The sequence below is a fragment of the Podarcis liolepis genome, assembly GCF_965112155.1.
Source record: "Podarcis liolepis genome assembly, chromosome: 15".
NCBI classification, from domain to species: domain Eukaryota; kingdom Metazoa; phylum Chordata; class Lepidosauria; order Squamata; family Lacertidae; genus Podarcis; species Podarcis liolepis.
In genome coordinates this window covers 12,211,190-12,224,182 of record NC_139566.1, presented here as the reverse complement: position 1 = coordinate 12,224,182, position 12,993 = coordinate 12,211,190, and the positions used below count along the sequence as shown (strand labels likewise).

General features: G+C 47.5%; 1 protein-coding gene across 1 annotated transcript; it reads left to right on the top strand.

Moving 5' to 3' along the window:
* Positions 1-3,370: 3,370 nt before the first annotated feature.
* On the top strand, positions 3,371-5,129 carry LOC310694534 (mediator of RNA polymerase II transcription subunit 22-like). The gene has a single exon (XM_083477679.1). It carries the CDS (start codon positions 4,207-4,209, stop codon positions 4,756-4,758), a length of 552 nt encoding a protein of 183 aa, XP_083333805.1. The 5' UTR covers positions 3,371-4,206; the 3' UTR covers positions 4,759-5,129.
* Positions 5,130-12,993: the final 7,864 nt, after the last annotated feature.

The following is a 12,993-nucleotide window of genomic DNA, read 5'->3' as shown; positions in this document are numbered from 1 at the left end:
TTTTAGTTAGTTAACACAATTATGGGCACTGACTTGATTACATTGAAACCCCCAGGAGAGTCCGATTAGCACATCTAAATGCATTTGCTAGGTAGCGTCAATTAGGAGGCAATTAGCAGAAAACAAGCTCCAAGAGAATCAGTTCCAACTAAGGTTGCCAACTGCCTGGGGTGACCGCCTCACTTTGCCTAATGGTAGGGCTCATTAAGAGACAAGATGGCTTCAGGATTGCTCTCCTGTACTGTTTCAGGCATGTGGTTTTTGTGTGCACTTCTGAACATTCGTTTTATTTATGGCCCCTTGGAATTATTATAACATAGTCCAGTCACGCTAAATCATTCAAGGTGTGGCGGAGAGCTGGTGAGGGGGTGTGGTCTGGGGAGAGCTGAAAAGGGTTAAGGCTATAGTCTTCCAAGAAAGCAATTTTTATCTCTCCACTTTAAAAGTCAGAGTGGTAAAGGGCTATATCAGATGTTGGCTGAAGCCCATCATTGGGACAGCTGTCCCTCCCTCTCCCAGCAAATACTGCACTCAGTGTTGCCTGGTAAGCATAATCTTGACACAAGGGCTAGAAAATAGCAGTTAAGCTTGTGTGATTGACCCGCAGCAGACTGTCAAACGTTGTATAGGGAAGGGGCAACAGGCTGAAACAAGACCCAGGAAGAACTGACAGGTGAAATAAGAGGACTTAAGGGAGGGCTGTCAGAACATTTTGATCATTGACACAAAAACGTAAAGATTTTCTACAGGGGACTGGAAACAGTCGGTGCTGTTCTACACTCTCCTAGCTACAGTGCAAGCTCTCCGCTTAAGAAATGGAAACCCGGGTTGAGTCACTCCTACATCATCACCAACTAGGGGCCTGTCCAATTAGCTCAGGCTAGTTAATGCAATTACGGACACCAACTTGATTACATTGCAACCCCCAAGAGCGTCCTATTAGCACATCTAAATGCGTTTGCTAGCTGGCTTCAGTCGGAAGGCAGTCACCGGAAAACAAGCTCAGCAAGAAGGGGAGATCCTCTTGCTCCTGGGAGCTGGAACATTTCCAACCAGAGACACCAACTTTTCTTTTAACAAGCCATGAAGCTATGCATGGAAAGCTGCCTTATAGCAAGCCAGAGGATTGGTCCTCTCAGCTTGGTATTAGACTTGAATGGCAACCTGAAACTGTTCTTAACCTGAGGTACCACTTTAGCTAATGGGGCCTCCTGCTGCGCGATTTCTGTTCTCATCCTGAAGTAAAGTTCTTAACCCGAGGTAGTATTTCTGGGTTAGCGGAGTCTGTAACCTGAAGCATCTGTAACTTGAAGCGTCTGTAACACGAGGTACCACTGTATAGGAAGCTGGCCCATGTACCCTTGTGAGGAACGCTTGAAGGAGCTGGGTATGTTTAGCCTGGAAAAGAGGAGACTGAGAGGAGATACGATAGCCATTTACAAATATTTTAAGGGCTGTCACATGGAAGTTGGAGCAAACTTCTTTTCTCCTGCTCTGGAGGGTAGGAACTCAAGCCAATGGCTTCAAGTTGCAAGAAAGGAGACTTCGACTAAGCATCAGAAAGAACTTTCAGACCGCAAGAGCTGTTCAGCAGTGGAACAGACTTCCTTAGAAGGTGGTGGACTCTCCTTCCTTGGAGGTTCTTAAGCAGAGGTTAGATGGCCATCTGTCATGGATGCTTTAGCTGAGATTCCTGCATTGCAGGGGGTTGGACTAGATGACCCTTGGGGTCCCTTCCAACTCTACGATTCTAGCTCAGTACTGTCCACACTGACTGGCAGTGGCTTCTCCACGGCTTCAGGCAGGCGACATTCCCAGATCTACCTGGAGATGGTGGGGATTGAAACTGGGACATCCTGCATGCAAAAAGGGGGGAAACTGGAAGGTTTGTTGCATACCAGCGAAAAATCCACTTTAATTAACTAACTGGTCTGTATGTGATTAATCTGCAGAATAGCAACAATCTGAAACATCCTTCATTCAGTGTATCTGAAGAAGTGTGCATGCACATGAAAGCTTATACCCAGAACCAACCAACTAAGTCTCTAAGGTGCTACTGGACAATTTTCTTATTTTATTTATCCTTCATTTTGACTCACTTAAGATCAGGGCATAACATCTACAGAGGCTGATAGGTGATTTTTTTTTTTTTTTTTTTTTTGCTCTCTCCTAGCTGGAAATGTAAAGTGGTCAAAAGAGCCTGTCTGGCTCTCTCCATTTGTGTTTTTTTTACTTTTCATTTCAAAGGAACCAGGAGATAAGAGGCACTGCACTCTTACTATCTCAGCAGTCTGTCAGGAGAAAGCAGGGAGATAAAAGGTATTCAGTCATGTTCTCCTGACCTTAGTCTACTACTAATTGGTGATGCTTCAGGCAACACCTGGTCTTAGTGGAACCCCAAAATTTAGATTATAATGTGTATAACTTTACTTGTGGTACTTCAGCCCTGCGATGTCTGGGGGCCACTCCTGCTTGCTCTCCTGCAAGGGGGTTTAGACTTCTGCCCTAAAGTCTGCTCCTGATGATGTCATTACTTCTTATGTGCCAGAATCCAACTTACTGGAAAGAAGTACAGATTATCAAAATTCTGACACACCCCACCAGGTATGTAAACCAGTAAACCCAACCTCAAAACCCAGGCAGCATTTCCTTGGGGTTCTGACAGTACCAACACCCAAGGGGAAAACCAATCCTTTAAAGTAGTAAACTGCTCCCACTTTGTCCACCCAGCCTGAAGCAGGAGATCTCAGTCTGCACTCTGGATGTGCCCAGAATCCCAAGTATGAAGAGCTAAAGGACCAGTCTCTGCTTCTGGGGTCTCACACACTAAAAATGAATTACCGTATTTTTTGCCCTATAGGACGCACTTTTTCCCCTCCAAAAATGAAGGGGAAATGTGTGTGCGTCCTATGGGGCGAATGCAGGCTTTCGCTGAATCCTGGAGAGTGAGAGGGGTTGGTGCGCACTGACCCCTCTCGCTCTCCAGGCTTCAGGAAGCTATCCCCCCAGCCCGGCAAGCTCCCAGAGCGATGCCAAAGCTGCGCGCAGCTTCGCCATCGCTCTGGGACCCGTTCTGGGGGCTGGGATCGGGGGAAGCTTGGGCTTCCCCCACCCCCAGCCCCGCAAGCTCCCGAAGCCACTCTGGCTCCCATTCTGGGGGCTGGGGTCGGGGGAAGCTCGGGCTGGGGAGCCTGGGGGGGGGAATAAATCTTTTTCCCTTTATTTCCCCCCCCCCAAATCTAGGTGCATCCTATGGGCCGGTGCGTCCTATAGGGCGAAAAATACGGTATTGTTTTTTGAGCAGCATAAGACTAGCTGGCTAAGATAGCTTAGCTGGCCAGAGCATGGTGCTGATAAATGCCAAGGTTGCAGGTTCAATCCTTGTATGGGACAGCTGCATATTCTTGCATTGCAGGGCTTGGGCTAGATGATCCTCAGGGTCCCTTTCAATTCTACAATTCTAACACCTGCATGGTGTTCCCATTCCTTTTCACTCCTGTTTACTGGCCATCTTTCTTTTTTCCCCTTTTCCTTTTCCCCGCCCCATGGATTGGACGTAGCCAATGAAGGAGGACTTATTCGCAAGAGTCAAAGGAAAAATGGCCGCCTGTCTTCAAGAGGATTACATGTATTGAGTAAGCGAATGTTATAAGAATTCTAGGGTCCCAAATATAAAATAAACATTCATAAATGTACAAGGCAAACACTTAAGTATATAAACCATGTGTCTGTAATAGTACAGGAGAGCAATCCTGAAGCCATTTTGACTCTCCCAGTGAGCTCAAATATTCCTCTGCAGTGAGGAAGGAAATGAGAAAGCCTCCTTATTGTCTCTTTACTCAAATCCTGTCTTGAGGGAGTATTTGTGTATGAATAGGGTGAGCCTGTGACCTGCATTCAGGAAATAAACATTTAGCATCTCAAAAGGCATGGCCGGGCTGCCCAGGTGGAGCAGTCAGTGACGATTGTCAGCTATCTTGATAAACAGGATTTCTGTTGGGGACCACCTCCGCCTGTGATGTATGTATGATGTTTGGGGTGGTGGTCTTGAGCTACAGGATGGGCAATTTCAAAAGTCTATATAAGGGCTTGCACACCATTGTTCAGGGACCCTACTCAAGGACTCTATACAGGCTCTTGGATACCCTATAAGGGGAAAGGAGCGTTTTTTTCTTTAACACTTAAGATTGTCTCCTTGCCACCACAATGTCGCAGCAGCGCGTGCTCCCCCAGAGCAAGGAAACCTTCCTTCAGTCTTACAACAAGAGGCTGAAAGATGACATCAAGTCGGTCATGGATAACTTCAGAGAGATAATCAAAACTGCAAAGATTGAGGAAGAAACCCAAGTTTCTCGGGCAACCCAAGGCGAGCAGGACAACTGCGAGATGCATGTCAGAGCTGCAAATATTGTTCGGGCTGGCGAGTCTCTTATGAAGCTTGTCTCTGACCTAAAACAGTTCCTGATCCTCAATGACTTCCCTGCCATCAACGAAGCCATCAACCAGCAGAACCAGCAGTTGCGCAGCCTTCAGGAGGAATGCGACAAGAAGCTGATTGCCCTGCGTGATCAGATCTCCATAGACCTCTATGTGCTGGAGGAAGAATATTACTCTTCCGGCTACAGTCTGTGTAACACCAACAACCTCCTGTTGTGTGAAGCATATTGGAGACAGGAGCCAACCACGTCCTCTCCAGAAGGCCTAGCCATGCCTCTGGTGGCTGCCATGCGTGGAGCAGGCCTGATGGAGCAGGCCTGAAAAGGGAGCCTGCAATTCTCCCCAGCTTTGTGGCATTTTAACAGTTGAATGGTCTGGTGGTGCCAGTTCACCTGAACGCTTGATTGCAACATGTATGTGGCGTTGTTAAAAGTAGGATTTTGTGGGGGGTGTTAATTGTAAAAATGTATATTCCTCTAATTGTTTACAAATTGTTTGAATAAAGTCAATTTTTATATACACAAAAAACCCCCATACAATTTCCAACACAGCTGCAAACTGAGGAAGACCCCAGCTTTAAAAGGGTGGATCACGTTTAGCCTTTGGGGCTTCCTCCGCTCGCTGATCACCGTGCCAACTCAGATCCCACCCTGCTCCGCCTTGCAAAGCTGCCCAGGCGAGGCCCCCTTCACCTCCACATCCGGCCTTCGCCCTTATTTCTTGTTCCGGATAGTCCTTGCTACCGATCGATGGGGTTTTTTTAGTGCAGGGGGATTTTGGAGAGGTCGCTTGTGCCCACTCTGCGCTCTCTGCTTGGCTAGAAGAGCCATGCAAAGTAAACTGGTTTTCCCCACCCCCTGCTGACACCCCAGTGCAATATATATGAGCTTTGTTTGGGGGGGGTGTCTTTCTTCCCCGAATTGTGCGCCACGGGACGCAGCTGAGCACATCGTGCGCCGTGTGGATTAGGAAAGTGGATTTGTACCGAGTCAGACTGTTGCTGCATCTGGTCCAGTATTGTCCACACTGACTGGCAGCAGCAGCGTTCCCCGGGGTTCCAGGCGGGGGTCTTCTCCCTGCCCTACCCGGAGATGTCGGCGATTTCTGCATGCCAAGCAAGCGATCTAGTGCTCTGGGTGCTCGGTTTGGAGACGGGAAGTTTGAAAAAGCGCACCAGGCTTGTACAGTAGAGGGCGGAGGCAGGCAAGGGCATCGGATGAAGAGGATCTTGGATTTACCGAGCCTGCAAGTCGCGGTTTTGCGGCTGGATCCAGGCCCTGTTTACTCCTGCCTATCGATCCCGGCGGGATTTATCACTCCTCCGGAATAGGGCGCCATCGATCGGGTTGGGATATTTGTAAGACGCGTCAGAGCGCGTGATCGATTTCGCTCCTGGAGAAATTGCTGTCTAGAATTGCGCTGCAGCCTCCTGGGGATTTGGGGCTGCCTAGGGTTGTGGCAGCCGCCTTTGGAAGAGCTGTACATGGTGGCGATATTTATTACGTGTTTTTTTAGGGAGGCCTGTATGCCGTTTAATAAAAATAACATAGATGATATAAAATAGCCATTAAAAAGCATTAAAAAAAGATTTTTGAGAACTGTGTATCATAATTATCGAATTATAGATCAAATAGATTTGAGAAACAAATGTGCACAATGCAAGCACCGTAAGCTATAAAGGCATTGGGGTTATTATGATCCGCACAAGATCGAGGGCTACTTTCATTTAAGCTTGTCTGGAAGTTACTGTACAGTAACTGCCTATTTCCATTGAAGGATAAACACTGTATTTGCTCAGATACACTCATTTCCTATGCTGCAGGGCTGACTATTGCTGGTACCCAAAATAGTTCCCAGGATTTAGCCTCCGTTAGTTCAGATAAAACCTCCTGGCTGCCCTGCGCAGGGCATTTTCTTTCCCCAGTACCGTACAGTAGCTAGGCAGCTAATTGATTCACCGCCACCCAGGACGGAAATTCCATAAGGACTAGAGACGTCCGGCGTCGTTTTTAAAGTCACGTAGTTTAATCAGAGTATTAATCAACAAACAATTGTTTACAAGCCAGCACATTGACGCTACAATACAAGACCTGTGGGGGTGCCCCTGCAGAGGTAGAGATTATTTGGTTTGCTTGAGAGAATGCAGGGAGGAGGGAGGGGCTGGTTGTCTTCAAAGTTGTGATAATATTATTAGTAATATTAGCCAAGGTGATTGCAAATGATTAGTGGCCAGTTATGGGTTAGTCAACGGCTACTTTGAGTAGAACCAACACTGAACACCCCTTATAGTTTTTGTTAACCCACACTGTTTCTGTGAGGTGGGGGCACGCATATGCTTCTGTATTATTCCTTGACTCTGGGCCTCTGGAGGGAGATTCTCCTCGCAGTATCAAGATGGCTGGCATCCTGCTGAATGCGCCAGGCGGGCCTTGACAATATTTTGATGTTTTCTCCTTCCCGAGTAAAAATACCCATCTGCGTGAGCAGATTGGCAAAGGGGGTTTGGGGTTTCGCAGAGCATGTGTTCTGGAGCAGGGCTGTGTCCCAGAGGAGGCCGCAGAAAAGATGGCTTGCCTTAATTTTCTCTGTCACATGAAGTGCTTCTTCAGAAGAGCTGCGGATCGGCACGCAACGAACCAGCCGGCTACTTGTGTCGTTCCTGAACTGTGGAGGGTATTGTTGCGACAACCAAATTTCAGTCTTTCCTTTGGAATAACTGAAGAAGTGTGCATGCACACAAAAGCTCATACCAAGAACTAACTTAGTTGGTCTTTAAGTGTGTATCTGAAGAAGTGTGCATGCACATGAAAGCTCATACCAAGAACTAACTTAGTTGGTCTTTAAGGTGCTACTGGAAGGAATTTTTTTATTTTGTCACAGCCAAAGTTGTTCATATCAGTTGCTCTGATGTTGCATACAGTGGTACCTCGGGTTACATGTGTTTCAGGTTACATACGCTTCAGGTTACAGACTCTGCTAACTCAGACATAGTGCTTCAGGTTAAGAACTTTGCTTCAGGATGAGAACAGAAATCGTGCTCCCACGGCGCGGCGGCAGCAGGAGGCCCCATTAGCTAAAGTGGTGCTTCAGGTTAAGAACAGTTTCAGGTTAAGTACAGACCTCTGGAATGAATTAAGTACTTAACCCGAGGTACCACTGTATTTAAATTAGCACGCTTGTGGAGAGGAGGACTGTATTTTGGGGTGGGGGCCAAAGAAAGAGAAGAAAAGACAGTGAAAAAATGCATTTTCATTGGAGCCTGGTACAAATCTGTGTGCATTGCTGTTTCAGTAGCATTTCTGCCAATGATAATTTTAATGTCTCACTTGCTTTATGAGCGCTCTGTATTGAGCACTGCAGTCTCACATGATTAGGAAGCTGCCTTGTGTGGAGTCGGGACTGTTGGCCCATCATGCTCAGTATTGTCGACTCTGACTGGCAGCAGCTTCCCAAGGTTGCAGGCAAGCATAATTCCTGGTCCTAGCAATTATTGCATGCAGAAGGTCCCAGGTTCAAAGCAGGTGCTTTGCCACTGAGTTAGCAGCCCTTGAAACAGGAAGCTTTTTTATACTGAATCAGACTATTGGTTCACCTGGCACAGTGTTACTACACTGGCTGGCAGCAGCTGCCACAGGTTTCAAATCGGATATTCTCTGCCCTACCTGGAGGGAGACACTGGAGATTGAATCTGGAACCTTCTGCCTGCCTGTGCTCTGCCACTGAGTTACGCCTAGTTCCCGATTATAGCACAGCGCACCATGTATCTTTATACATCAGCAGTGTAGAATTTTTTTGGCTCCATGTGTCAGGACTTCAAAGCTCACAGCAGGCAGCAAGATGCTGATAATGGGAAGAGATATATATTTTTTTGCTTCCTTTCAAAGGAAAGAGCCTCTTCATTATCAGCTTTTTGCTGTCTGCCCTGTGTGGTTGAACTGAGCAGTTTCAGATGCGCAGGAGAGCGCTCTTGCACACCCAGAACCAGCAGGATCACCGGCCTGTCACATCAGCCAGTAGGGGTGGGAGACAGTGCTGGGTTTCAGCCTCAAACAAGAGCACAGGGGTTGCTTTAAAGTCCTTTGCCCAAAGCATGCTGCGAAGCAGGTTGTGCTAATCCTTTCAGCGACTGGTCAGCAGGTAGGGGAGCAGAGGTTGTGAATGGGCACAGCTCATGAAATACAATGGTACCTCGGGTTACATACGCTTCAGGTTACACACGCTTCAGGTTACAGACTCCGCTAACCCAGAAATAGTGCTTCAGGTTAAGAACTTTGCTTCAGGATGAGAACAGAAATCTTGCTCCAGCGGCACAGCGGTAGCAGGAGGCCCCATTAGCTAAAGTGGTGCTTCAGGTTAAGAACAGTTTCAGGTTAAGAACAGACCTCCGGAACGAATTAAGTACTTAACCCGAGGTACCACTGTACTCAGATCCTGTTTTTCAATTATATTAGCATTGCTTCTTCCAGTTTCTCATATTGCACCGGATCATTTGTTTATTGTGTCTCAGGTTGTTTTCTTTGGGATTCGAATGTTTATGCCACAAAATGCAGTGTAGGAAAGGAAGCGATACAGATGCAATTAAAAACTACATGGCGTCTAGCGCAGTAAATCAGAGGCTACAACAGGGAGAGGAAAACCATTAAGTGACTTGCATTAAGGCCCTCAGGAATTTTAAAGCGGCGGGGAAGATTGGGAATCACTGATGGAGGGCTTTAAGTTCTGGGCCTCTACAGTCCATAGCTGTCAACTTACAGATTTGAAAATAAGGGACCAGTAGCCTCGAAAATAAGGGATCAGCAGCCAAAATAAGGGATCTTCAGAGCAAAGGTATATTCAACTTCTGAGCCCCTCCAAGCCAAAGGCAGAAAGCCCAGCCAGCAGCCAATCGAAGCCTCAAGCGGTGGTTCCCACAGCGCAGCAACCCGGCAGAGGGGATGCAGCAAGGAAAACCACCGTCACCTCTCCGCTGGGAAGCGCTGAGCAAAGGCCAGTCCCCAGGCAATGCAGCCAATTTGATCGGCACAAGGCATGCAAGCTCCACCCCTCAGCTGTTCTTAGACTCCTTATTGGGTGAGCAACGCAGCCAAGCAACACAGTTGGAGCCTCCCTCCTCCCCCCTGGCCGGCAGGGAGGGAGGGAGAGGGGCTGCTTCCTTTGAAACCCGGGAAATTTAAGGGACATCATCAATAAGGGACAGCAGCGGGACACGGCGCTGGGATAAGGGACTTTCCCACCAAATAAGGGATGGTTGACAGCTATGCTACAGTCAAACCTTGGTTCCTGAACGCTGAAAGTAACTGCTCCGGTTTTTGAACGTCTTTCGGAAGCCGAACGTGCTGTGCGCCTTCCGTTTTGAGTCTCTCTATTGTATCAAGGCTTCCGCTTTTGGTTGTCGGAACGTTTCGGAAGTCGAACGGTCTTCCGAAATGGATTACGTTTGACAACCGAGGTTTGACTGTACTACTGTTTGGCCCAGTATAGGGCAGAGGTGGGGAACCTCAGGCTGGGGGTCAAATATGTTTGGAGTCTGGCCAACACCAGGCCAGAGCAGGTCATGTGATAACTGCCTGGCTTCTTCAAAAGCTTATGAGATCATCTGTGGACCTCAGAAGGTTTTGGGGTGCTCCACATAGCAGCCCATCTTTGGACTCAAATGGACTCCACAAATGAGTGTGTGTGTGTGTAAAATTGTGTGTGTGTGTGTGTGTGTGTGTAAAGGATAAAAACCAGGCACAAACATTTCCCCCCTGATTATTTTATTAACATGCTAAAAGTCAGTCCACAAAGCAGCTTCTGTCAGTGCCCCGTGGTGACGCTGATTGCCATTTGCAGAGGGGCCCGTTGGAGGTTTTCCGCAACCAGAGTAGGGGTGGTGGAGCGGCTTGCCAGTGCACAAGAGTTATGTGGCGGCCATCTTTGTAGCGGGTTCTGGCCCAACAGCAGGCTGGCCCTGGAGCAGAGGGCGCGTGGATCTCGCGAAGGCCAGTCCTTTCCCGTCGGTGGGATTGTGGGGCCCTTGTCATTGGGCTGTAGGTTTAGCTCAGGGCTTGGTAATAGGGAAATGAGACCCGCTGGAATTTAAAACTGGTGATGGTCTAAGGATTTGCCCCTTCCCTCTCCCCGTCTTGTGGGAGCCGATCTGTTTCAGTTTTCTGTAGCCCAGGCTGCGTTATGCACCATAGATTTAAAGCACATTGCTTTCCTCAAATAATCCTGGGAACTGTAGTTTGCTGTCCCCATCCCGAGCTACAATTCCCAGCACCCTTAAACTACAGTTCCCAGGATTCTTGGGGTGTGTGGCGTGTGCGTTTAAATGTATGGTGAATATGCAGCCCCAGTTTTAATCCAACTATCTGGACCAGTAAATTTCCATTCTTAGTTCAGATCTTTTACTCCCTTCTCACTACTTCTGAGTCTTAGCAACTGGCTCTGAATTAGTAGCTGTTGTGGTAATGGTTTAAGGAATCCATGAAGGGGTTTTTTTTGTCACGTCTGCAGGAATTGAGTATATTCTGGGGGGGAAAGATATAGTATGCAAGAGATCAGATGCCTATTAAATGGAATTTGCTCTCTTGGCAGATTCTTTCACCGGCTTGCAGCTGACCTCTGGCAGATCATATCTTAATTGCGTATGTTAAAATTCTCTGGGTTTTTGTGAGGATAATATGGAGAAGGGGAGAGCCATGTTAAGCCACCTTGAGCTCTCTGGAGGAGCAGGTGGGATAAATATGCAATAATATTTTAAAAATGAGAGATTTAAAACCTGGCAAGTTTGGCTATCTCAGTATTGATGATTTTGAAATCTAAACATTTGCTCTTAAGGATTTCACATGAGGTGTGTTTTGCACACTGGGACTGGCGGCGGGGGGGGGGGGGAGAGACTTGTGGACTCAATGGTGGCGTTCATGCCATTAATGTTTGGATCTAATACTATGGTGTTCAGTTTCGGAGCACAAAACCTATAAATAACTTATCTATGAATGTTCTCAAAATGGCTTTTTAATCTGCCATTTCTAATAAGAATTTCTTTCCTGATCCCAAATATATGTGGAACGCCCTCTCATCAGATGCCAAACATACATGACTTTTAGAAGACATCTGAAGGCAGCCCTGTATATGGAAGTTTTTAATGTTTTATGGTGTTTTTATATTTTGCTGGAAGCCACCCAGAGTCAGATGGGTAGCATATAAATAAAAAACTATTATTATAATTATATATCTATATATCTCTATATATTGGAGGGGGTGGGGGAAGAGCAGCTATAAGGCTTTTCATTTTGTTTACTAGCAAACAAACCCTGAATTGGGCAGTGGGCAAGTCTGACCTGACCCGCCAAACCACAGTGGGGGGTAGCAGCAGGCTAATTTTTCAAAGTGCAGACATTTTTTTAAAAACGCATTAAAATATTACAAGTCTAGCAATGGCTATCTTCTCTGAATCTGTCCCAAGGCTGGCTTGCCCCCTTCTCTTCCCTGCCTCTCCCCACCCTGCCCACTGCAATCTAGCGCCTTCTCAATGGCTTTCAGTGAAGGGACGTTGGCTACGCGGCTATCATCATGGCTATTGGAAAGTGGGAGCGCCCTCCCGTGGGTGAGTGGCACGTGAGCTTGAGGGTAGCCCCTGTTTTGTTTGTTACCCCCCTCCCCAAACTCCGGAGAGGGTCCGAGCCCCACCCTTGCTTTGAATATATTACAGTACGTGCAAAAATTAAATACCACTAGCCCCACCTAATATGGGTAGGATAAGGGGACGTTAGGGTAAGGCAGGCTGTGTGTCGTGGCGGAGGGCTGGGGGGTGGCATGGGAGACGGGAGAGGTGGGTTTGGTGCCGCTGCAGCTGCTGCCATTCAGGGACTGGGGTCCTTTTTCCGTTTCTGGAAGCGCCGGAACTTCCCCTGGATGGCGAGGGCGGCCTTCTCCGTCTCGGGTGCATTCAGGTCAATGTCTACTTCCTCTTCTTCTGCTTCTACCACCTTCTTGGCACTCCCCGCTTTGTCTGTGTGGAGAATCAACAGGTGCACGCATTGAACACAGAGTAGGGAATGGCACCGTAGCGGACATTTGCACAAAAGTGATCGAGAGGGTGGAGCGACTCTGCTGCAAGGGAAGGTTGCAGCGTTTCGAACTTCTTAGCTCAGAGAAAAGGCAAAAAAGAGGCAACATGATAGAAGTTTATACAGTTATGCCAGGCAAGGAGAAAGTGGATATAGAGTTTTTCTCCCTCATAATTCTAGAATTTGTGGACATCCAAGAAAACGGATGGTTCAGGCAGATAAAAGAATAAACCAGGTGAGGGGAGCCAATGGGTCTCAAACCCTCAATGAGTTAGGGGCTTCCTCTGCACGCAAAGACAGGCTCTGGAGGGTTGAGTGGACAAGACCAATACAGTGGTACCTTGGGTTACAAACACTTCAGATTACAAACGCTTCAGGTTACAGACTCTGCTAACCCGGAAGTAGTACCTCGAGTTAGGAACTTTGCTTCAGGATGAGAACAGAAATAGCGCGGCGGCATTAGGTAAAGTGGTACCTCAGGTTAAGAACAGTTTCAGGTTAA